General features: G+C 42.7%; 1 protein-coding gene and 1 long non-coding RNA gene across 3 annotated transcripts in view; one reads left to right on the top strand and one right to left on the bottom strand.

The window, feature by feature from the left end:
• The first annotated feature begins 4,330 nt into the window (after positions 1 to 4,330).
• Positions 4,331 to 5,587, top strand: LOC138789995 (uncharacterized). Its single transcript, XR_011362825.1, has 3 exons — positions 4,331 to 4,664; positions 4,874 to 4,997; positions 5,275 to 5,587. It is a non-coding gene; the product is annotated as an uncharacterized lncRNA (long non-coding RNA).
• A 2,402-nt stretch (positions 5,588 to 7,989) lies between these two features.
• LOC138788862 (target of Myb1 membrane trafficking protein-like) overlaps positions 7,990 to 26,691 on the bottom strand; it is a 52,565-nt gene continuing 33,863 nt past the window's right edge. For both annotated transcript variants that reach the window (XM_069967221.1, XM_069967222.1), the window contains exons 11-15: positions 22,706 to 22,826; positions 19,478 to 19,553; positions 16,330 to 16,389; positions 12,560 to 12,599; positions 7,990 to 11,208 (exon numbers count right to left, since the gene is read on the bottom strand). In XM_069967221.1, the coding sequence (XP_069823322.1) occupies positions 11,063 to 11,208; positions 12,560 to 12,599; positions 16,330 to 16,389; positions 19,478 to 19,553; positions 22,706 to 22,826 (443 nt within the window). In that variant the 3' untranslated portion in view covers positions 7,990 to 11,062. The remainder of the gene's footprint in view (positions 11,209 to 12,559; positions 12,600 to 16,329; positions 16,390 to 19,477; positions 19,554 to 22,705; positions 22,827 to 26,691) is intronic.

Here is a 26,691-nt window from a genome sequence, read left to right on the forward strand (position 1 = left end):
GCTTCACTGCATTCTTAAATGGGAGCACTGGAGTAGCACACAAGACGCTCCATAGGGTGACTGCATCATCTGTTAGCAGTATTAGTTATTAGACAGGAGGTGTATCTACCACTACACAATAACTCTAAGGCTGTGTTCACACACAGTTTTATAGCTTTATTGTATCATCTGATAGAAATACTGGAAAAGTAATCAGACCGCAGATATACACACTACACAACTACAATTCTAAGGGTACAAACACACATGGCTTATACGCTGCGTATTTACTGCTGCGATACGCAGCAGATTATATCTAAATAACTGAACACAGCATCAAATCTGCTGCATATCTGCTGTGTGTGTTTGTACCCTAAGGCTGTGTTCACACACACAATTTCACTGCATCATCTGGTAGCAGTACTATAGAAAGTAATTAGGCAGCAGGTGTTCACAATGCACAAATAGCAGCTCTAGGGTTGTGTGCACACACAAACACACAAACCGTTTTATAGCTTCACTGCATCATCCGATGGCAGTACTATAGAAAGTAATGAGGCAACAGGTGTGCACAATTAGCAGCTCTAGGGCTGTGTTCACACACACACACAGGTTCATAGGTTGATTGTAGCAGTACTGGAGAAAATAATGAGACAGCAGGTGTACTAAATACACAACTAGCAGCTTTAAAGCTGTGTTCATGTATACACGCACTATAGTTACAGTCTAACAGGACTTGCACAACCAATGTTAAAAAAAGTCAAAGATATTGAAACGAAACATTTGAGGCGTAAAAGCCTCATACAACATATATATATATATATATATCCAATAATCCTCCTGACACACAGGCCAGACTTCCAGCTCAAAAGAAAAAACAGCATATCTTACCTTGCTGAAGTATCAAGAACCATCAGCAGCCGCCCAGGTGAGGACACAGATCTGGCAGCACCATGATACTTACTGCAGCAGCCGCCCAGGTGAGGACACAGATCTGGCAGCACCATGATACTTACTGCAGCAGCTTCATGGCTTCCCTCACACAGCGGCTCCATACAGCAGAGAAGCTGAGTGATAACTCTACTAAAAAAGTAAATAATCTCCTCTCTGATACAGCAGAGCAGGAAAATCAACATTTTTATAAACTCCCCCTCTCCACACGACCATGTGGAAAGGAAGAATCTTTGGAAAGGAAAGTCATACACAAACATAGGCCTGAGCCTGCTTCCCTCTCCTACCACCTGTCCCACAGGAGGACAGAAAAAAACACAAGGAGGAGGGGTCTGTATGGCCTTCTTATAGGGCTCCTAATCAATCTTCTTTTATTAGTACCATCTGTCCTACCATTGCAGGAAGATAAGATCTTCCCCATTATGTGCTGCTGCTGAGGACGTAAGGGAAATATATATATATATATATATATATATATATACACACACCAAGACAGATATTACCAATAACACCAGCATATTGGAAGAGAAAGTATTATCACCGTACATATTACCGCCATACTGTTACCGACCAAATCCTGTATACTGAGACCAATATTACCAGCAATACCAGTATATAGGAAGAAAACATTACTGCCACACCACAACCACTACCATCACCACCATATTGTTACTGACCAAATCCAGTATACTAAATCACCTCATTCAGTCATATAGAGGTGGCCCCAGCTCTACACAGGTTCTATACACCATATACATTACAGTGCAGTTATATCAGGTGACTCACAGGAGACGTCTTTTCTGATCGGAGTTCTTTCCTTTTCATCTTCTTCTCTATCCGCCCTGGGCCATTATGAGAACTTCTCCGAGCCACGAATTCACAGAATCTGCCAGACAGACATATTAGGCTCCTCACACTGGCACCATCCTCATCTCTATACACACTGCACATCTGTATTGGCCCCTTTATTTAGTGGGTAGCCCTGACTCTATGTGACCCCCTAATAATATATGCCCCCTCTGTGTATTCCCTCTCCCCCTATGTTGCTTCCCCAAATAGATGGCCCCTCTCCCCCCATGTTGCCCTCCTTACAGATGGCCCCCTCTACCCCCTCCCTTATAGATGACCTCCTCTCCCCCCTCCTTACAGATGGCCCCCTCTACCCCTTCCCTTATAGATGGCCTCCTCTCCCCCCTCCTTATAGATGGCCCCCCTCTACCCCCTCACTTATAGATGGTCCCCTCTCTCCTCACTCTCCCTTATGGATGGCCCCCTCTCCCCCCCACCCTCCCTTATAGATGGCCCCCTCTCCCCCCACCCTCCCTTATAGATGGCCCCCTCTCCTCCCACCCTCCCTTATAGTTGGTCCCCTTCCCCCCCTCCCTTATAGATGGTCCCTCTTTCCCCCCCCACCCTCATAGATGGTCCCCCTTTCCCCCCCACCCTCATAGATGCCCCCGTCCTTCCCCCCACCCTCATAGATGGTCCTCTTTCCCCCCACCCTCATAGATGCCCCCCTCTTCCCCCCACCCTCATAGATGCCCCCCCTCATAGATGCCCCCCTCTTCCCCCCACCCTCATAGATGCCCCCCCTCATAGATGCCCCCCTCCTTCCCCCCACCCTCATAGATGCCCCCCTCTTTCCCCCCACCCTCATAGATGCCCCCTCTTTCCCCCCACCCTCATAGATGCCCCCCTCTTTACCACCACCCTTATAGATGCCCCCCTCTTTCCCCCCACCCTGCAGGCTGATAAAAAACAAAACAAAACTTAACTCACCTGACAACGCGCTCCCACGTTGATCTTCACTCCTCCTGGTCTGTCCCCGGCTGCTGCACAGCTGCCGGGGGTGTCGCGTCTTATCCCAAGAGTGATTGATTGGGAGGGCTTCGCGGGGCCCCGCGGGCCCCCCTTCGTGACGGGCCTGGTCGCGGCCGCGGTAGCTACGCCACTGCTGATCAGGATTGTTGATTTCTGTCTCATTAGCAGCAGAGACCTTCTTCATATGGAGCAGGCTCAGCTTCATACACCTCTTTACAACCGCAAATATATATATAGATACACACACATGTATACTCTCATACACTGTGGTCAGTCGTGAAGAAGGTAAAATTTATATACAAATTAGCCTTTACCGTCAATGGGGTGTTACCAAGGACTTCAATAGTACAGCGAAGTTCATTCCATCCCAATGTTAACAATATCCAAAGAGAAATTGCAAAAGACATGAACAAGTAAAGAATATGGAGTAGATTTATCAAACTGGTGTAAAGTGAAACTGGCTCAGTTGCCCCTAGCAACCAATCAGATTCCACTTTTCATTTTTTAAAGAGTCTGTGAGGAATGAAAAGTGGAATCTGATTGGTTGCTAGGGGCAACTGAGTCAATTCTATTTTACACCAGTTTGATAAATCTCCCCCTATATGTACAAATTCTCTATTAAGCAAATAATTTTAATACATGATACAATCATGAGATAAAATACACAGAGAGGGGCAGATATCAGTGAGGTATGCATACAAGTAATATATAGTATTACCAAAATTTGATGAAAAATATACCAAATGATAAATAGATGTGAGGGTACTGGCCGTAATAATGGCGCCCTCAAGTGGTCACCTAGTGTATGATGCACAATACATGAATTACAACGAATAACCTCCCATGCAACCTGGGCCAGTATAACAAAAAATGATAGTAACCAATATATGTGTAGTGGAAGTGGTAACTATCTACCCAAATGCCCTACACGACAGAGCCCAGGAAAAAAGAAAAAACAGTTCTTGTACCATGTTACAAGCCGCCCAGTAGACGCCCGGTGGGTGTTTGAGGCTAATTTGCATATCAGTAATGTACAGATTTGGGGGCAGAAGCCCTGTACAGTAGAGGTCTATATATATAGTAGGGGGGAGATTTATCAAACATGGTGTAAAGTGAAACTGTCTCAGTTGCCCCTAGCAACCAGATTCCACCTTTCATTCCTCGCAGATTCTTTGGAAAATGAAAGGTGGAATCTGATTGGTTGCTAGGGGCAACTGAGCCAGTTTCACTTTACACCATGTTTGATAAATCTCCCCCAGATGTCTTAGTTTATACACAGGTCTGCTTTAAAATAATTTAAAAGATTTTAGTAAATTATCACCCTAATAGGGATGACCTTAATATATTAACCCAAAGGATAAAATCATAAAAGTTGAAGATTTATTGATATATACGATATTATATATAATGTCATATTATAGATTTAAGAAGCAAAAAAAATGTGAATTTTTTTTTTTATTTCATTATCACAGAATTTATATATATATATATATATATATATATATATATATATATATATATATATATATGATCAATAGATTATGTCCCCAAAACCGGATTAAACTGGAATTAACACATAGGATAACATCTGTACAAGTGGAACACTGTGCTTGGTGATGTCACAGATGACAGATATAGGGACTATGATGACATCACCAAGCTCTAGACTAGAGATCAGGGATCAGCAGCTTTAGCTGTCAGATCTAAGGAAGAGAGAGGAGAGAGTACATTGCTGTCTCATCGCGTTTCCTTTATTTGGTTTGTGGGTTTTTGGGGGAGGAGAATGATTTTAAAAATCATTTTTGTTTTGTTTTTGGCGTCATCTGTTATCGGACGTCCCATAACCCCACCACCTGGGATGGAGGAAGATGACCAGTCTACAGGCAAAGATCAGCAGCAGCAGGGACTAGTCAGTAAGTATCCACCATATGTAATGTAGGGAATTAGATAAATGTATTACCAGCTGGGAGGTTATTGTTATGCTTGGTGTCTGTATATCTCTGTATAGATGTCTATGGGAGTTACAGAAATAGTGAAGCAACCGACATTTGTTCTTTAGTTTAAAAAAAAAATAAAATTAAAAATACCAGCAGATTACTAGCATTATTTTGCTTTGTTATAGGAACCCGCAGATCCTTGGCTCTAAATGTGAGCGACCTAAAGGAGTATTTGGACACCATCCCCAGGATCATCATCGTGGGATTTCCAGCTTTGATCCTTTTCTTTGTCCTGCTCTGCTTTTGTACGTAAGTAATATTTCATTATTTTCAGAATCAGTAAACATGTGATGTCATGTTAGTCTCTATGTGGGAACTTATCAAACATGGTGTAAAGTGAAACTGGCTCAGTTGCCCCTAGCAACCAATCAGATTCCACTTTAAAGTCCTCACAGACCCTTTGGAAAATGAAATGTGGAATCTGATTGGTTGCTAGGGGCAACTGAGCCAGTTTCACTTTACACCATGTTTGATAAGTTCCCCCCTATTTATCTATACTAAAATGATAACAATGTGTTGGTCACAGCATCTACACGGATCCCACAGCGCCTGAAAACAACATGGACTGACCACCCGGCTTTGACCTCGGCTACGTTTGCTGGAATACGACCTTGTCTCACCCTTCGGCCTAGTTCCTCTCTTTCCTGGTGATGAACCCCCGACCTGTTTCCAGACTATGATTTTGTCTCATCCTTCGGCTCTTCCCCTCCTGGCTGATACTACGTGGATGACCCCGGCTACGTTCCTGAGTTCTTCGCTCCAGCCTAACAACCACCAATCCCTGACTGCTCTGGGGACACAGAACTTCTGATATTGATACCTTCTTTAAATAAAGTATTTTCCAGACCAATCAAATGATTGTCCTCATGTTTCCGCCTGTTATGTCCTTCTTCAGGATGTTCTGCATCACATGTAGAGAATACAATAATAAAGAACTCTCATCCATCCATCATGAGAATCAAAAAGAGTAACGATACACGGCCAATTGGGTTGTGATCCATTGGATACAAAGTGTGGATTATAGCAGTCTAATAAGACAAAAATTGTTTGTTTTTTTGTTACAGGAAGACAGGAAGGACATATCTGGCACCAGGTTCTCAAAATCTTTAAAAAAACATGGAGCAAGAGGGGAAAAGCATGTGGCTGAGTGTTTCTCTCCATCTTTCCACTTATGTAGGAGATGGATTCTATAGGATGTCTATGAAGCCCATTTCCTGCATTTCCTGGGAGAGAAGCATTCAACTGTGCACTTCCTCTGGATTTTATGGATGCAGATGCAGTTAAAGGGCTACTCTAGCAAAAAAAAAAAAAAAATCTTTCAAATCAACAGGTTTCAGAAATGTATATAGATTTGTAAAATGTAACCTCTATTTAAAAATCACAAGTCTTCCCATACTTATCAGCTGCTGTATGTCCTGCAGGAAATGTTTTGTTTTCAGTCTGACACAGTGCTCTCTGCTAGCACCTCTGAGACAGGAGCTGTTCAGAGAGGGTGAAGTTTTCTATGGGGATTTTCTGCTGCTCTGGACAGTTCCTGACCTGGACAGAGGTGGCAGCAGGGAGCACTGCGTCAGATAGAATACACCACTTCCCGTAGGACATATAGCATTAGCCTCAAGGTGCCCATAAACCTTATACTTCAGTCGGCCATGCCCACCGCTTGCGGCGGGTTCATCCACCAATATAAGGTGTAAGGGGCCCTCTCGGCAGATGATGTCATTGGAGATAGGGGGTCGGTGTGATGGAAAAGTCCAGCAAGAATGGTTTCTAGCCCACTATATACCCACCATCACCACTGGTTCACAGTTCGGAGGTTATACTCTGTTACCACTTGTGTTTAGTTTGCTTACTTTTTCTGGAATGAGATGATAAATCACTTTCATTTATGGAGACAATATATATTTGCCTCAGATGACAAGGTCTTAAGCTGTTAGTAATATATGCCCAGTCTACAATTATGTAAATCACATATACTTCTAGGGTCAAGATGCCAAACAACACTGAATAAATCTAACTAGACAGTATATTAATAACCTGGATAATTATCACAAAGCAAATAAGAGAGCTGCCCGGATACTGAGAGTCATAGCCGCCCACACCTCTCATACCATCAGCTGCATATTATATTGCCACAGTCAATGTAAGGAGTGGGTGATGTATCAATGCATTACATACAGCCAGGGGCAGAACTACTGCCGCAGCGGCTGCTACGGGGCCCCGCCACATTAGGGGGACCATGGCCTGGGCCCCTGAGGCTTATATAGCATGCAGCCTCCCGATTGCTGCAGCTGTTTCAAATACTTTTGAAATGGAAGAATTTTTTTTTAATACATCAGGGGTTACCTTAAGTTAAAGGGAAATTCCATTCTCAAGTTTATCACCTATCCTATGTATAGAGGATAAAAATCTATCGGGGGTCCGATCTCTAGCCCCCCCACGTCACTCCCCTATGGGACCACCGAACACTTCAGAGTACTAAATCTGGGAGTATTCGGTGACCTTATAGAGCAGGGGTAGGGAACCTTTGCTCTCCAGCTGTTGTAAACTACAACTCCCATCATGCCTAGACACCCAAAAGCTTTAGCTGTTTAGGCATGATTGGAGTTGTAGTTTTGCAACAGCTGGAGAGCCAAGGTTCCATCCCTGTTATAGAGAATAAATGTAGCACAGGTGCAGTGAGCAATCGGTTTATTGTCGGGTGAATCTGTCTATGTTCTCAGAATCAATGGGGGGCTTGTCAGTCAGACCCCACAGCAATCAGCTTGTTATCCTCTATCCTATGGAAATCCCTTACCAATCAGCAATCTTCATTCATATTCAGTCCTTACCTGCAGGGTTTTCTCTAGACAAAGAACATTACTGCCTAATAAATCCAGTCCTGCCTGTCTATGCATTGCCATACGAAGGGTCCATTTACACAGAAAGGTTATCTGACAGATTATCTGCCAAAGATTTGAAGCCAAAGCCAGGAACAGACTATAAACAGAGATCAGGTCATAAAGGAAAGCCTGAGATTTCTCCTCTTTCAAATCCATTCCTGGCTTTGGCTTCAAATCTTTGGCAGATAATATTTCTGTGTAAATGGACCCTTATACTCATTTTATACCACGAACTAAAGTCTTCAAAGATATTAGACACCTGTCAAAAAATCAGCCAATTCAGTGTGACATGCAGATCCAAAAGGGAACCACTACACAGACAGACACTGGCATATATCAGACGGATGAGAATCAAAACACTGTTATTTTCAATTGTATTTATTCATTTATTATATTTATAATGTTTAAACAATGAGATTCCAATATTTTGCCATGATTTCTAAAAATGTTAAGAAAACCAGGGTGACACATCTGTCTTGTATGTTGCATGAAAGTTATAAACCAGCAATGAGATCTAAAGACACCAGGAAATGTGGAGAAGCAGAAATGACATCCCAAGGGTAACGTATCGCATCATCAAAGGGTGTTCCAATGGTTTATCACAGGATTCTTCATCTTGTCCAGTAGGTTTATGGTATGAGTTACTACTGACTGCGCAGACTTGCATACACACATGAAGATAAATGCTGACCGTAAAGGGTCCCTTACATAAAAAATCTCAGATTATTCTGCCCATAACATTTATAAAGCTATGACAACAATGGACATTTAACAACGATAGGATTGTTTTTTTTAAATTATGAAATAAAACTTTTCAATATAAAACTTCTCGACATCGTCCATTCTTTGAATGCAGTCAACAATGGATTCCGGTTGCCATGATGATATCAAAGGACATCTGTCAGCTGAATTTGACGCTTTATGGGAGCGCATCATATTACATCTTAGGGCCCTATTCCACCGGACGATTATCGTTTGCATAATCGTTAACGATTAACCATCTCAAACGACCGTTATTGCGAAAGACCTGAAAACGTTCACTCATTTCCATGGAACGATAATCGTTACTTATGATCGTAATTGCGATCGTTCTTTCTTCGCTATTTATTCGCTAGCGCGTTCGTATCTATTGCGAACGACTGAATGATGTCTTCTTCAATGGAACGATTTGCGAACGAGCAACAATAAAAATAGGTCCAGGTCTTATAAAGCGATCAACGATTTCTCGTTCGGTCGTTAATCGTTAACTGCATTTCAACCGAACGATTATCGTTTAGATTCAAACGATTTAACGATAATCTGAACAATAATCGTCCGGTGGAATAGGGCCCTTAGGGTCTGCACTCCTAGTAGCCAAAACGGCATGAAAATACATAAGACAGCATAGTCACCTGATAGATATTCTTTAGATGGGCACTGTTTAAAGAAAATGTTGACATGTACTAAAGACCTATAACTGCAAGAGAATCCAGCAGCGTACAATGGTGTGCAAAACATTTGAAACTTTTATTGCTATATTGATGCAAAGTTATGCAATAAAAGTTTCAAACGTTTTGCACACCACTGGATGCTGCTGGATTGTTCTTTACTTGTATGTTCGCAGAGCGGCATTTGGGATTGCTGGTAACCAATGTGCTGGATCCTTTCTATCCTGTTATGGATAAAACAGAATGGTAGGAGGCAGACTAGCAGAGTAAGGCTTTATTCACACATCCGCAATATAAGGTTTGTGCAGAGTGTGTTAGAACCGTAGTGTGAATATTTAAACAGTTTCATAGCTCCCGGCTTTATACCATATATTGCAGACTTGTATCTGGGCCCTAAGTCAACGGGCCCATCTCCTGCATTGAGACAGGTAGAGAAGCGCACAGTCGCACAACTCTCCGATGGCTCTAGTTTTGAGCATCACGGACCAAAGCTTTTGACATTTCTCTAGGGTAAAAGTCTAAAGTTTTTTTTTTTAATAACAACATGTTCAGGTAATGTGAAGGCATGATTGGAATTGTACTTTTGCAACAGCAGGAGGGCCACAGTTTGACACCCCTGCTGTACCTCATACAAACTACAGCAGCCCCGGCTGCCTTTGAAGTCTGTGCCGCTCCTCTCCGAGTGTCGGGAAAAGCTGGATCCAGTCCTGGGGAACTTCTCCCAGTTTCGCAGGACTGGATGCAGCTTTTCTTAACACCTGGAGAGGGCAGCAAAGACTTTAAAGGCAGCCGGGGCTGAAAAGCAGACTGCTGATCTAAGAAAGCGATTCGCCTGATTATTACTGTAAATTCGCTCATCTCTAATTATGAGTGCAGAAACTAATGCAGCAATTTTCATCCAAATAAGGGCCCTATTCCACCGGACGGTTATCGTTTGCATAATCGTTAACGATTAACAATCTCAAACGACCGCTATTGCGAAAGGCCTGAAAACGTTCACTCATTTCCATGGAACGATAATCGTTACTTATGATCGTAATTGCGATCGTTTTGTCTTCGCTATTGCGTTCGTATCTATTGCAAACGACCGAACGATGTCTTATTCAATGTGAACGATTTGCGAACGTTTTGCGAACGAGCAACGATAAAAATAGGTCCAGGTCTTATAAAGCGATCAACGATTTCTCGTTTGGTCGTTAATCGTTAACTGCATTTCAACCAAACAATTATCGTTTAGATTCGAACAATTTAACGATAATCTGAACGATAATCGTCCGGTGGAATAGGGCCCTAAGACTGGGTATGCTCTGGTCTGACGTTTCTTTAGTAGAGAAGAGGGTAGAGAGCAGAAGACCCACAAACACATACAGATCCCAGGATTGTTGTCAAGTCACTTCCATTTTTCTTGTACAAAGCAGAAATACTATAGAAATGATGCTGAAGTTACCATCTTTTAGGTTTATTCCAACAGTGAGATTAATATATTTAAAAAGCAGCATATTCCTGTACCTTAACATATACATAGCGTTGGAAAAAACCAAGCACCGCTCCAAAACCGTAGAACAACCTCTCAGAAGACTAAGCGAGACCGAGAAGGCACTTTAGGTATTAGGCAAAGTGATGATAGAAAGAAATCCCATTGTAAGCTTAGTTGTATACTTTCCGGTAGTGCAATCTATGGTTGGTGGGACCATCGGAAACAGCCTCAGGTTTGTAGTGCGAAATAATGGTCCACCTTCAGATGGTCATCCGGACCTGGTAACATAAGAAAGCAGAGGTCCAACCAACAAGGTCTACAGCATGAAGAGGCATCAGGAAATTCAGCCATCATAGCGAACATTACAAAAGATTTCAAAATTTAGGGTAAAACAGCGGTGTAGTCCAGGGGGCTCATGGCATCCATACTCCACAAGATCCTAGTACCACAGGAAGCGTGTTGCTTCGTCTCAGGAATATTCCATTTTTACAGTTACAGATGTCCATAAGCTCCAGACTGAGATGTAGAGATTCACAAGGCAAAGAGAGCGTCTTCCCCATTCTCTTTCTTATTCCGCCCAGTGCTTGGGGCCACTCGAGGGGCATCGGTGGGAGGAGAGGGCAATGATGGAATTCTTTCTGCCGCCTTTGCTCGCTCCTCTAAGAACTTATCAAATTCTGTGGAAAGAAGGAGACAAGTTTACACCTCAAGCTTTAGGAGGAACCTTGCAAAATGACTGAGTACCTTAAACGCAGGAATCGCTATAGATTGCAGCGTTTAAGGGGTTAATGAGAGGCAGCTGCGGGATCATAGCTGCCTCTCATTATCCTCAGCTCCCTGGACACTGATGTGTGCGGGACCGCTCTCACTGCAGCGGTCCCGCACACATTAAACCCCATCAGTGTCAACAATGTATAATATTATATATATATATATATATATATATATATATATATATATATATATATATATATATTCCTACTGCACGGGGTATGTGCAGTAGGAACGTATATGTACATGTTACTGACGTAAAGGGGTTAAAGGAAGCCAGGAAGGCAAGTATGTTTTTTTTGTTTGTTTGTTTTTTTTTTGTTTGTTTTTTTTATTTACCCCCTTCCAGAGCAGACCGCTAAAAAGTACCCTACCAGGACAACCCCTTTAATTTTTCAAAAGGTAATCTCCAAATACATTTACAAGACAAATGTGCAGTGGATTGTTCCCGAACCTAAAATTCTCTGTATCCGCCCTAAAGCTTTATTGCAGTCAGTCCAGCTACATCCATCACATCCTGCCCGCCAAAACACATGTAAGTCACATCGATCAATCATGTGCTGTCCATTGGGGGTGGAGTTAGGATTTAAGCTACGGCATATGCTCCCCCAACCCAACATACGTCATGTGATCAATCACAGTCAGGAATTGTAAACAAAAAAAAAAAAAAAAACTAGCGCGGGTGCCATATATTGGCAGACTGCACCACTATATCCCTTAATACTGCCTAGAGCAGGGGTGTCAAACTCGGGCCTTCCAGCTGTTGCAAAACTACAATTCCCATCATGCTTTAGCTCTGGCTGTCCAGGCATAATGGGAATTGTAGTTTTGCAACAGCTGGAGGGCCGCAGTTTGGATACCCATGCTCTAGAGGATGTAGACCCTTTTTTATTATTTTTTTTTCACCATCTTAACCACTTTAAGGGATTAATATTACAGAAGAATAAAGATCCACTTGTGACCAATAAAGTGCAATTTGCTTTTCATTTTCCCTAGAATAAATCTAATTGAAGGATAAAAGTACAAGTGAAGGATAACCAAGGTAATAATGCTGCCTACAAGTATCGGCGCACTCCAGCAGTTAATCGCCATATGCCGTCAGCTAAAAACAATTGTACGGCTAAGCGGCAAATCTTTCTTTTATGCAACAAAATGCGTCCATTCTCCTTCCCGGAAGGACAACACTACCTCTGTGGGAGTAAACAGTAAGAAGTAATTGCAGTTGCACTCTTTATAGATGAAGCGCGGGCCACTTACCTTCACTGGTAACACCGTCCTCCCCCTCATTCTCAACTTCCTGTGTGTGGGAAGAGAACAGAAGGATTAGATCCAATATGACAGAGCAAGCGGCAAATTACATTTCAAGAGCTATGGCAATGACTCCTATTATAAAATGGAAACTGATGGGAACCGATGTGACGCTGGAAGCTGGAAAACGTTCTCAGATCTAAAGGAACGGAAGGATATACAGAAGTACCTTGGTTTAAGAGTAACTTGGATTAAGAGTGTTTTGGGTTAAGAGCTCACAGTTTTTCAAAATTGTAACTTGGTTTAAAGGACAAGTGCCATGAAAAACTTTTTCCCAGTAATTGAAGCACATTACAAAGTTATATAACTCTGTAATGTGCTTCAATCACCTATCTGCCTCCCTTCCCTGTCTTTTCCCCCCTCCACCCCCCACAAGGAAGTGCACTAAACTCACACAGACCTGATTACTGTCGTCACCGTCACCAGGCAGCTCCTTCTTGTGAGTCATCAGCAGGTGGGCTGGTCTAGGTCCTGTTACACCAGCCCCCCCTCCCCTCCTTGTCAGGTGACTCTGCTTCCTTAGCTTATCTTCTCTAGTGACATGACTCCTTCACTGAGTCCACGGCAGCAGGAGAGAGGGTATGAGGGGAGGGGGGAGCTGCCTATGTGCCGGAGTCAGTCGGAGGGAAGATAAGCTAATGAGATGTGACAAGTGATGGCTTGCAGTTGTTCAGCCAATGGGAGTTGAGCAAGTTGAGTCACCTGACAAGGCAGGTGAGGGGGGAGGCTAGTGTAACAGGAGAAGGAGCTGAGAGAAGAGCTTGGTGACAGTGACGGCAGTAATCAGGTCTGTGTGAGTTTAGTGCACTTCCTGGTGGGGGGTGGAGGGGGGAAAAGGCAGGGAAGGGAGGCAGATAGGTGATTGAAGCACATTACAGAGTTATATAACTTTGTAATGTGCTTCAATTACTGGGAAAAAAAATTTCATGGCACTTGTCCTTTAAGAGCATTGCTTTGGTTTAAGAGCTCCTTATACTGGGTGGGAGCGAGAGTGGGGGAGGGGCATGGCCTGCATAGTGGGGTCTACAGCCCTGTACTCCGACCCAGGAAGTCTCCCTCACCTTCCAAATGATGGAAGATCCACTGCTGGGGCTTGCATCAGGGGACAGAACTGTGGAGCTAATCTCTCTATAGCTGTAACCCCTCTCTCCCCGGACAGAGAGTGCTGCATGTATGTGCCCACATATGTCCTGCTCATTCCTTCATGTTTCCTGCAGTCTCTGTCAGCCCTTGTGTTTCCCATCCTCGCTATTATGGGGATCTGCAGTTCCATCCTGTATCTACAAACTGCTTCTGTTATATAGGTGACAACCAATATAATAGATGCCATTGGTGTCATCACCACACCCTTACAAACCCAAGGGAGGATACAGCGCAGCCAGGAATCTGGGTGAATACCACTGTGCAGCCATGTTGCTGCCAACAAGCTTTCCCAGAAAAGATACAAAAAAATGGGAAATGTTTAACAACCTAACACAACAGGGTTAAAGGGGAACTTTGGAGAGAAAAAATAAAATCAACTGATTCCAAAAAGTTATACAGATTTGTACAATTCTTCTATTAAAAATTCTTCCAGTATTTATCAGCTGCTGTATGTCCTGCAGGAAGTGGTGTATTCTCTCCAGTCTGACACAGTGCTCTCAGCTGCCACCTCTGTCCATGTCAGGAACTGTCCAGAACAGTAGCAAATCCCCATAGAAAACCTCTCATGCTCTGGAAAGTTCCTGACATGGACAGAGGTGACAGCAGAGAGCACGGTGTCAGACTGGAAAGAATACAGCACTTCCTTCAGGACATACAGCAGCTGATAAGTAACGGAAGGCTTGATGTTTTTAAATTGTCACTTGTCAAATGTGTATAACGTTCTGCCACCAGTCGATTTGAAAACAATTTTCCCCCTCTGGAGTACCCCTTTAAGAGGAATGCTATTAAAGCATAAAAAGCCCAAGTCCATGAGCATAGCCGTGCGGTTGATCATAAAGCTCAGGTGATCGCCTTCAATGCTTAGTCTAAACTGTGCTACGCAATAACAGATACCATACAACTGCTTAGTAGTGGTTTACCGAACCGTGTTATTAAAGAACATAATCCCCAAGATGTGAGATCTAGATTCCTCAAACAAGTTATCCATGACTGATGCCGAAATAGGAGAGAAATACTGGGATCAAAGTCAAAGAAAGAGCTTTACTTCAAGGAATTATGGAGCTTATAGTATTACTATTAGCTGTTGTGACAATAAGAATACATTGTTTTTCTGTAGAATCCCTGGTTCCTGTGGTGTATTATGCTCTACAATGTGGGGGGCTCAGACTTAAAGGGAATGTTTCATTAGATAAAGACCTATTGTCAAAATCAAGTTTTTGTGTTTAACATTTGTAAACCGCACATTTTTATAAAAGTATATTATCGTTATATACACTACAACCTCCATCATTATACAGTATATCATTATATACACAACCCCCATCATTATATACGCACACATTACAACCCCATTGTTATATACACACACTTACAACCATTGTAGTGTGTATATTAAAGATGGGAGTTGTAGTGTGTATATAATGATGGGAGATGTAGTTGTATATAATAATGGGGTCTGTAGTGCATATAATAATGATATACTGTATAATGATGGGAGTTGTAGTGTATACAATGATGGGGGGGTGTAGTGTATATTACGATAATATACTGTATAATGAAATAAAAAAAATGGCAGAAACTATATTATATATATTTCTAATCATCAGAAATAATTGAGATGATAAAGTTACTAAAAAGGGAACTTGTCACATTGAAAATGCAGGCCATATGTTATAGAGAAGGAAGAGCCAAGCAGAATTATATATGGTTTTATGGAAAAGGATTCACTATAACCTGCCATTTATTCAAGTGAATATCTGCTTCTTCTTAAACATATAGCCAAGTGGGCGGTCCTAATCAGTGACTGACAGCTATCAATAGGAGTAAGACCACCCACTTGATTTCTGATCCCAGAAAGAGCGGAGATTTACATAAATACATGACAAGTTAAAGTCTGTTCACATTATGTTTTTCATCCTGGGGAAATTTACCATCAAAACAGGAAGCAAAAATGATGCAGGTCTCTTTAACCAAAAGTCATGGCCGTGGTGTATACGCATTCTTAAAAGGTTTTAAATACTCTATATAGGAGTCTCTCTGATAACATACTGTATTCTTAAAGAGAATCTGTCAGGTCCCTACCAGGTTCAGAGCTGCAGATACAGGCAGATAGCTGTGACTTTTGAGACTGTAACGTGTGGAAGCAGCTGTAGTGTCTATGGAGGATTCCTAAGATACATGGCCGTTCTTACAAGTCACCTAGAAGAAGCTAAATCATTACAGTGGAAGGCCTAGATCATTTGCGCGACCTATTAACTTCATCATAGTCGGCTGCACATTCCCGATTACACGGGAACATGATGTCCGGCTGACTAGTAATCACTTTAACGCCTGCACAAAAGCTGCGATCAGCTGATGAAAGAGTGATTTCTCATCCATCATCTGATCACTGGCCCTTTTATACTGACTGATTATCAGCTCTGATTGTTCTTCTCTGCCATGTACAATGCTATTATAACTTGTACTTCCTGCACATTATTCCTCATTGTTACGGTTCTCCTCACACGGCAATCTTACACAATAGTAAAATAAATGGGCAACACAGCAAGGGGCCTATATACAGGCCTTACACTTACAGCGTCCACAGACAGCCATTTCTCAATGTCATCCATGAAGTTGTTTTGAGGGGTTGGAATCTAAAAAAAAATAAAATAATAATGAGCGTTATCCCCTTTTTTTTAATATAATGAAGAGATGACTTCAAGACTCCAAACTGTTTGACACTTGCTACCAGGTATTATAAGACTAACAGTGCCCATTATGTAGACTAATAACAAAAAGGGCAGATTTACTAAAAGTGTCCAATATTTAGAGTCTGTAATTCTCTCACGGAAAACGGACATGGAATGCCTGTAATGGCCTCTCCCCCCGCCCGGGCAGCATCTGTGATAAGGTGCTGGGAGCGGGGAAACTGTACAGATATGCGCCGCGCTGTAATGACAGTGACGCGCGGCTGATTCATTACAGTGCGGCACATATCTATACAGTTCCCCCGCTCCCAGCACCTTATGACAGATGCTGGGCGGGGGGAGAGGCCGATACAGGCATTCCACGTCCGTGTTCCGTGAGGAACACAGAATGCAGCCTTAGTATGCACCAGAGGTATAGTGGCTCAGGAGGGAGATACATTCTAGCACAGGGGTAGGGAACCTTGGCTCTCCAGACTTATAAAGAGTTCCTATGGAGCCGGACTCTTTTTTTCTTACTCGGAGTGGGGAGAGGACGCAATGCAGTGGGGTCCTCTCCCTGCTCAGTAAATATCTGAACACTCAGACCCGGACCGATCAAAACTTTAAGTACATGTTCTGTTCTGGCACATTACATCACATTTGAGCCATAAAGGAGTACTCCGATCGCTTTTATACTTACTATCCCTCTGGTGACGATCACCGCTTGACTCTCCCGCCGGCCGCGTCCCCGTCATCTCCAGCTGCCGTCCTCAGATCTCCCTCACTTCCGGGTTGCGGAGCAGTGAATGGGAGAGAGAAGGCTGCTGGTGGGCATGCGCATTGGCAGCCTTTTAATTGGCTGGAGCGCATCACATGGCTTCCAGCTTGCTCAGCCAATCAAGGGGGTCCTGTTTGGGATGTCCTTTAAAAGTATCTTAAAGTGCCCTTTTGGGTATACGTAAATCGAGTATACTTATTGCTGCCTCACTCACATTCTATAGGACTGCCAGAGATTGCCGGGTACAAACATCGAATGAAAGGGCGGAGAGCAGGTTTTACCCCCTTTGCATACAAGCATTCTTATAATCAGTCAGACATTTGTCACCAATCTTATGGATATAAGTTGTCATAATGGGAAAGCTATTACCTGCCAAGTAAATTAAAGTGTTCTTATCATTAACCTGTTAACGACCAGGGGTGTACATTTATGCCCCTGCAGGCTGGGCCTTAACGCAAAGTGGCGTAAATGTACGCCCCACCGTGGTGCGCTATGAAGCAAGCTCAGGAGCTCGCTTCCTAGCAGATGGGACCCCACCGTTAATGACGGGCCGCCGTGATTGCGCAACGTTTAAGTGTAAGAGACAGGAGCATCTCCTGCCACTTACCGATTGGGACCCCCGCAGTGTGCTTGTCAGGGGTCCTGAACGCACTGCCTGACTGCTGGAGGTATACTGCTTACCTCTGTGTATTCCGATTTTCTGATACCTGTGGCCGAAGATCGCAGATTACACTGATCCCTGCTATGCTATGGCATAGCAGTGATCAGTGTGAGAAAGCTAATGTCCCGAAGGGGACTTAAACAGTGTAAAAAAAAATTAATAAAAGTTTGAAAAAATGCCCCAATGCCCCAAATAATAACGTTAATTAACATATAATATAACGTAGCGTGCGTAATCGTCTGATCTATTGAAATCAAACGTTACTATTCCCGCACGGTGAACAGCGTGAACAAAAAGCAGTAAAAAAAACACAGATTGCTTTTTTTTAATAACATTTTATATATAAAAAAAAATTATAAAAAGTGATCTATCCATCTGATCTAGAAAAAAATGAGATCATGGTGCAAAAAAATGACGACCCATACAACCCCGTAGGTGAAAATATAAAAGCGCTATAAGAGTCACAATACAGCCATTTTAAATATACCTATTTGCAAGAAAAAAAAGTTTTACTGCTAATAAAAATTGTAAAATAGTAAAATATTAGAAAACCTAGTAACCATGCATATTGCTGTGTTCAGACCGACCTATAGAGTAACGAAAAAAATGTCAGTTTTACCGTAAAGTGGACTACGTAAACATGGAACCCCCCCCCCAAAATTTGCGGAATCACATTTTTTGACCCAAATTCACCCCATAAATAATATTTTGGGGGTTCCGTCATTCATTTAATGGCAGATTGAAAGATGCCATTACAAAGTACAGCTGTTCCTGAGAAAAAACAAGCCCTCACATTGCCCGGTAGGTGTGAAATAAAAAAGTTATGGATCTTAGAAGGGGAGGAGGAAAAAATGAAAACGCAAAAGTGACAATTGGCCCGGTCCTTAAGGGGTTAAAAAAAAACAACAAAAAAAACAAAGCTTTTGCAAAGACTGGTTAAATGTTTTGATCGGTCGGGGTCTGATCGCTTACTGATTACTAGATATAGATACAGCATGTGCATCTTCTGGCTAGGAGATTGTCTCATACAACTAGATGGAGATGGCAAAAAAGCTGGGGAAACATGCATGAGGTAAGGACATGGCTAAGCACTCCCTGGCTCGCTGCCTCTTCCGCCTTGCTATAGGTGACAGGCGTTGTAGCCTCCTGCAGCAAGATAGAGACTGCAGCAAGCCAGGGAGTGAAGCACTTAGTCGAGCACTTCTCCTGATCAGTGAGGGGCTGAACACTCACTCCGTGGATAAGCAAAATGTTTGCCATATCTCTATTACATCTTAAGTTTATATTTTGATAATGACCGGGCCACTTAATGAACGTTATAACCCCTTAGAGTGCGTTTACACAGAAAGATTTATCTGACAGATTTTGGAAGCCAAAGCCAGGAATGGATTTAAAAAGAGGATAGATCCCAGTCTTTCCTTTATGACCTGATCCCTGTTTATAGTCTGTTCCTGGTTTTGGCTTCAAAGATCTGTCAGATAAATCTGTCTGTGTAAACGCACCATAAACCAGTGAAATACAATACATTAAACTGAATGAACAGTCAACTAAGCAAACGGTGATGAATAAGCATTTCTCCAGCAGTCTCCTGTGTACAAGACATGTAAAGTACTTACTGCCCCAGTGTTCTGCTGCCGGGCATCAAGGGCCACAGCAAGTCCATCTGCCGCCTGTGGATCCTCATATTTAACACTAGGTGGAAAAAATGGTGATAAAGAACGTCAGGAAAAAAATGCAAAATAAACGATAGATGTAATTGAATGCAAAACCTAAGGAAGTAGGGATCAGGTATTACTCCAGGTAAAACAAGTCACAGCACACATACAATATATAACAATATATAACAATGGCAGACAATTCTATCAAGTAGATTTACAAGGGAACATGAACATAGACTGCAGAAAAGAAGAGAGGTTAAGTGTCAGCCTTACTCTAATACAGGGGTAGGGAACCTTGGTTCTCCAGTTGTTTTTAAAACTACAACTCCCATCATGCCTGGACAGCCAAAGCGTCCAGGCATGATGGGAGTTGTAGCTTTGCAACAGCTGGAGAGCCATGGTTCCCTACCCCTGCTCTAATTCCTCATGTACTAAGCCATTCACTTGCCCCAGGCTGTGCGCCATGTCAGTGGGTACCCCGAGGCTGCTGGGAGTAGTCGGATTCAATCCATACTTCGTTGAAAGTGGCTTAGGTAGGTGAAGGTCGATCCGATCAAAGAAATGCTCATCGGAAAGGGGTCCGCTATACACAATGGCCTGCACAATGAAGTAGATGCCCACTATAAAGCCGCTAATCAGGAAGAAGGGCACAAAAGCTCTTAAGTGCTTGCACCAGCCGCAGCAATCAGAGGGGCTCATGGTTAGGAGAGAAGTGCTGAACGGCCGTGGAATAAGAAGGAGAGAAGCCGCCTCGACATGGGTAGAAAAAGCAAAAGCAACACGAAAGAGCTGCAAAAAGTGGACGGGCGAATAATAGATCCTGGAAGCGAGAGAAGAGAAATGCAGCGAGTAAGGAGTTCAGAGACCTGGAGGGATCTGCACATGCCAGGGAGGAGGCAGAAATAGACTGTGCACCCGGAGGGGAGAGTAACCCTATGTCACCACCCCCTGACCCAAACTCAGATCGGATTATACCAAGGGTCATCTTACATCTTCTGCCGCGTCTTCACATGATCAGCCGAGCAGTCTTCACGGCTCATAAGACTATGATTTATAACATCTGGAGAAGAGCCTCATTCCCTGTGTTCTCCACTCACTACGTTCTAGACTCTTATGGAACTTTACTACACGTGTGCTCATGAAAAACAAATCTGGTGCTCTCCTCAAGGAGACACTACGTCCTTAGTCAGGAGTCCCAAACTGGCATATTGAATCTTATAGGCCCTGCAATGCTCCCTGGGAAAAAAATATGCAAAGTAGTTCTACTTCAGAAGGAGGAGATTACTCTCTGGTGCCATCTACTGGAGGAAGCTTCCCTGCTGTGTAATGTTGAACGAACTTGCAGAATGTTCAGGGGTCAGCCGAACCCAAACACTTAGCATTTGTTTCCTGGTGGCTCGAGAAGCTATATCCATGTTTTCCTGGCAGCCTTAGGGCTACATCCAACTTCTCCAGCTACCAGGAACCCGAACGTTTGGCATCAATACTGCTAGGTACTGGGGACGGATACAGCTGTCTACACATACGTAACTTTTTTTTTTTTTTGGCAAGGGATTCATGTTTCAAAGCTCTTAAAGGATTTGAGCACTAACTAGTAGAGAAATTATTGCCAATAGGTGGCGCTAGAGAGCAAGCTCTTCTGGAACTATAAACTGTCCAGAATGAGATTGTTATACCTAAAACCTTACACCTTTCTCACAAATCCTTGGATTAAAGGGGTACTCTGGCTATTTAAACTTTTTATATAGTGCATAGAAAATAATAAACAGAGTATTTTTTTAAGGGGGGCACCCCTTTAAAGGAGAAGTCCTACTAAGACTAGGCGTGGTAGACGTGAAAATAATAAACATGTAAACTCACCCCTTCTCGAGCCTCGTAGCGCTGCTCCTGTTCACCGCAGCCGGGATCATCTGGCAACAGGACCCTGAAGCAGCACAACAGAGGCACGAGGAGGGGTGAGTTTACATGTTTATTATTTTCACCCCGACCCCCGCCTGCCTGCTGATTTTACTCTTAGTGGGACTTCTCCTTTAATTATTATGAAAGTCAATGGAAAAACATCAAAACAGATGCACACAAATGCATTGTTCCCCCCCCCCCATTACACAGATCCGTTAATTGAATAGCAATGTGAACCCAGCCTAACATTAAATCAATAAAAAGAAAAAAAAATCAGTACAGTTGGCCACTGGATGGTGCTGCTCCTCTACAACACTCTGGTCCTGAAATCAAATCCAAACAGAACAACATTTCTGTGGAGTTGTAAATGCAAAATAAAGTTGAAGGGGTGTCAGTCATGTCAAAGGGGTGCGGAATATGAAGCTTCTAAAGTATGTGATTTACACACCTTTTGCAATAAAGTTCCCGCCCATTTGACTATTCAGTAAAAAGTACAGAACGTCAACCAAACAGTAAAAACCCTTATACATTGGGAATGATGGGACATAGCAAGAATGAAAAACAGATTCATTGAGTTCTATGGGAGAGTTTTCTAGGCATGCTTTGGGATCTGCACAGAGGTCAGTGTGCAAGGAGGGGAGATGTGACCAATATCTATCGTAATGAACTGTAATCCTGTGGGCAAAATAATAACTGCAAGATTTCAGGATTATTTTATAATATAGACCAGTCATGTCAAACTCTGGCCTGCAGGCCAAATCTGGCCCGTGGTGCGATTATTTTTGGCCTACCAGGCAATTCAGAGTTTTAATTACATCAGGCTCACCATGGCTACTATATAAGAGACTACGGGGGAGGTGTGGCTACTATATGAGACTACGGGGGAGGGCTGACTACTATATAAGAGACTATGGGGGAGGGCTGGCTACTTCCATTATAAAAAAAAAAAAAAAAACACGGATCAAAAATAACATACACAAAAATAAGGTCAAGTACGTTTTTGTGTACATTAAAAAAAACAAAAAAAAACATGCGTTTATAATGGAAGTCAATGGAAAAACAGATCAAAATGGATGCACGCAATTGCATCCATTTTTCGCAAAAACGCAGTGCGAACTCAGCCTAAGATGTAAAATAAAATAAAAATTTAAATATGTAACATAAAAACCTGATCAAAACAATGTCATTTTAAGATGACATTTTCCCTTTAAAATACTCCATAGGAGCTTTGTTTATACATACAGCAATGCTACTAGATTATAGAAGTAGGTAAGCAGGTATGCTCACCTTCTACGCTGCTCGGCCAGGGAGCTCCCTCTAGTCAGTGCAAACATGTCAAAGTCATCTTCCTGCTTCTTGCCTTGCTCCAGAGTCTTCAGCGTTCCACTCACAGATGCAGAACTCATATCTAAGGAGGAAGAAATAAAGAATGAAGGAAATATGTGTGAGTATATATATATATATATATATATATATATATATATATATATGTATACACACATATATACATACATACACACATATGCATGTTCTCTTATCCAATACTGAGAAAATAACTGGAACACAGTTCCTGCGCTAGATCATAATGGGGTCATCCAGTGGTAATTAAAGCCAATGTACCATTAGGTACATTGTTTGTCTTTTACAATATTGGCGTCAGCGCACTAGCCCGGCTCTATGCACCATATCCTCCCCCCCTCTGTGACGCAGCTCCATTAGAATCAATGGAAGTGTGTCACAAAGGAAAGGGGATATGGTTCCACTGGGGAACGGGAGGCTCACCCCCAGTGCATAGAGCCAGGCTAGTGCACAAAGAATGGCACCAGGCAGCGTAAAAACAAACAAACAAAAAAAGGACGGCGCCACCAGGATCCCCGCACCGGGGAAAATCTGCTGCTGTAAAAAAATAAAAAAGTAAAAAAGGTAAATTACCTTCAAAGCGTGCCTGACATTTTAAAATTAAAAACTTTTCTTGCTTCACACACAATGTGTGCCTGCGTGTTCAGACCCCAACCAATTGTCAGATAACGCCAGGAGAAGCACTCGACTAAGTGCTTCACTCCTTGGTTTGCTGCAGTCTCCATCTTGTTGCAGGAGATGGAGGAGAAGAAGTAGTAGAGAAAACACATTCAGCTATTGACTGTGCAGAATTTTTAACGCTTTATAATGACACCCTAGAATGATGCTGATATAGAAGTCCTTAAATGTATCATGACACTTATCATCTGAGTCACATAATGTCTTCCTCTTCATGCCTGATCGCTGACTATTCAGGGAAATTACAGAGACCTGAGTCACAGACAGTAAATAATATAAGAGCAAGGTTTAAAATGGAGATGGTGCTAGGTCTAGCGTCATAATAGAGGAGATTGTTATGGAACAAGCTAGAAACGACCTTGTATTAAACTGTTAGCTTCTCTATCAGAGAGGAAGACAATGGAATAAAACTAATGCATGAATAGAATTTCACTGAAGACCAAGCTGCAGCAGATAATAGCCAGTCTGTGACTGCTTTCATTCAGCACCATGCATTCATAGGTTGTGTTGTATGGTCTCCACAAACATGCAACGCACACTTCATACAAATATGCAAAAAAGGAGTTTCCTCCTTTGAGGTTGCGAGTCTCAAAACATGGGAATAGCCAGATATCCCTAGCCTGTTGCCATGGAGTGCCTCCAGATGATGAGAGCACCAAACCACCCTGATAGGTAGCCCCTTAAGTCCCACTCGGTTGTGAGTATTGGAAATTAAATAGGGAAAAACCAGGGTGGCCCCCTATTGTCGAAGTGTAACTCTGTTGTGAGTATAGTGACATGACAAGGGTTTACCAAGGCAGGCATCCATCCAAAGACAGCTGTTTCGGGGCATTTGCCTCTCATCAGTGTGGAGCAGGATTCTGGCTAGTGGGGGCCATGAAAAATAGACCAAAAAAATCACAGCAATCACTGAGCTCAGGGAGATCAGTGAAAAAAATTAAGGGGCTACCTATCAGGGTGGTTTGGTGTTTTCCCTATCTGGAGGCAACAGGCTAGTGATATCTGGCTATTCCCGTGTTTTGACACTCACAACCGAGGCTCCATGGACTCCTTTTATGCATATTTAAATTTTAGGGGGCATCAATGGAGACTGTTGATTGAATACTTCATTGGAATTTTTTCACTGATCCCTCTAGCTCAGTGATTGCTGCGATTTGTTGGTCCACACTTCATACAGACACAGCCCCCGATACCATGCCGCTTATTTATGTTTCACAACTTGATACTGTCATATGTTCTTTAGGTTGTATCCCTAACTGAGCTGAAACACACAAAAAACAGCTACATCCCAGCCTGAGCAGCTGGTAAGCATGGGTAGGAACAAAAAAAAAAAAAAAGAGGTTGCCAAAGCATGTGCTTATGAAGATTCATAATGGTTTAAAGGTGTTGGCTATCAAAATAAAAAGAGCAGGGGCTGGGCTTAAGAAAAAAAATAAAAGCCTTCTACTCACCTGCCCTGATCCCCTGCCACATCCATCCCCAGAATGCACAGGCCTGGCGGAGTAGCACTTCCTGCTTTTGTGTTGGAATGCAGGAAGCGCCCAGTGAGCCAATCACTGGCAGGGTAGGTCATTTCTAAGATGAGTGATTGGATGAGCAAGTGCTTCCTGCATGGTAAAGTGCTGCTTAGCTGGGACTGGGCTTTGCTGGGACAGATACAGGGAGGATTGGGATAGGCAAGTAGAAGTTTTTAGTTTTTGTTTTTTTAACCCAGCCTTCACACATATTTTCCATTGAAGCAAATAATTGTATGTGCAAGGCAATGGGAGCAGTGTTGCTCCTTAGAGGAAATTCTGAATTTAATTTAAAAAATGTCAAAACTTCTGATCTAGAATAAGCCAGGAGAAGACCACCCTAAGCATGTTTACTCTTGACCCTGTGTCACGTACCCATGATGGCCTCATAATGTAATCCTATAGGGCTGACTTGGGGCAAAAAGAGAATGTGTATGTGTTTGGGGGGGGGGGGGAATAAGCAGCACTGAGCAATGCACTTCTCCCGCTAGAAATTGGTCAGGGTCTGATCACCCAGAAACCCCAAACAAGGTCGTGAAAGACAGCCATCAGCCAAACTAACATTCACCTGATAGCTACTGAGAGTATATGGCCACCTTTAATGCTGCGTTTACACAAAACGATAATTGTCCCGATCGTACGATTAACGGAGTAACGATTTTTTTTCATAACGGTCAGCGTTTAGACGGTACTATATATCGTACGGAAATTCGTTTTGCGATTGCTTAAGCTTATGTCACACATTGGTTAAATTGGCGAACGACTGTTTACACGGAACGATCTACGAATTTGTTGCGAACGACTATTTTAGAACATGTTAGATCAAAATGAACGATTTCTCGTTCGTCGTTTGATCGTTCGCAGCATTTACACGTACGATTATTGTTTGAATTCGATAGTTATCGTGCGAATTTGCACGATAATCGTTCCGTGTAAACGCAGCATAAGTCAGATGGGTTCTATGGAAAGAAATGTATGGGCCTAATACACACTGGGGAGATTTATGAAACATGGTGTTAAGTGAAAATGGCTCAGTTGCCCCTAGCAACCAATCAGATTCCACTTTTTATTCCTCACAGACTCTTTGGAAAATAAAAGATGGAATCTGATTGGTTGCTAGGGGCAACTGAGCCAGTTTCACTTTACACCATGTTTGATAAATCTCCCCCATTGTTCATGTGGTAATATGCCCTAAGCATAGCCTACCACTTTTACATTACACAATAACACGTCTAGTGCCATGTTTGGTCTCTGTCCATTGATCCCAATGGCGGCCGTATAAGTCAGAAAACCTTTTTCCCAATAGCTGTGGTGTACAGCCCAAACGTCACATGAAGCAGTTTGTATTATGTGAGGCCTGTGAGGAGTCACTGAACATAAGGAAAGCGGATGTCTCTGCAGGGTTATTGCTTTCTCATTACGCAGTCATCAATTCTCCACCACTACTGAATATGGGCCAGTAATGTAGTAAAGCGCTGTAAAGCTCCCGGAAGACAAGCTGTCACCCGACTAGCGAGAACCAAGCGAGACAGCTGAGTGACGGAGATAAATGCCGCTCTGTATCATCTGCAGCCGGGCAGGAAAACAATGTGACAGCGGAAGAATAGGAGGAGGAGGAGGAGGAGGAGGAGGAATTTCAATACAAACTTGGAATATATGAATTTTAACCTGGATGACGCTTCTCATTGGAAGTATCGGTACTATTGTTTATAACAAAGAGAG

This window comes from Dendropsophus ebraccatus, chromosome 4, assembly GCF_027789765.1.
Source record: "Dendropsophus ebraccatus isolate aDenEbr1 chromosome 4, aDenEbr1.pat, whole genome shotgun sequence".
NCBI lineage: Eukaryota > Metazoa > Chordata > Amphibia > Anura > Hylidae > Dendropsophus > Dendropsophus ebraccatus.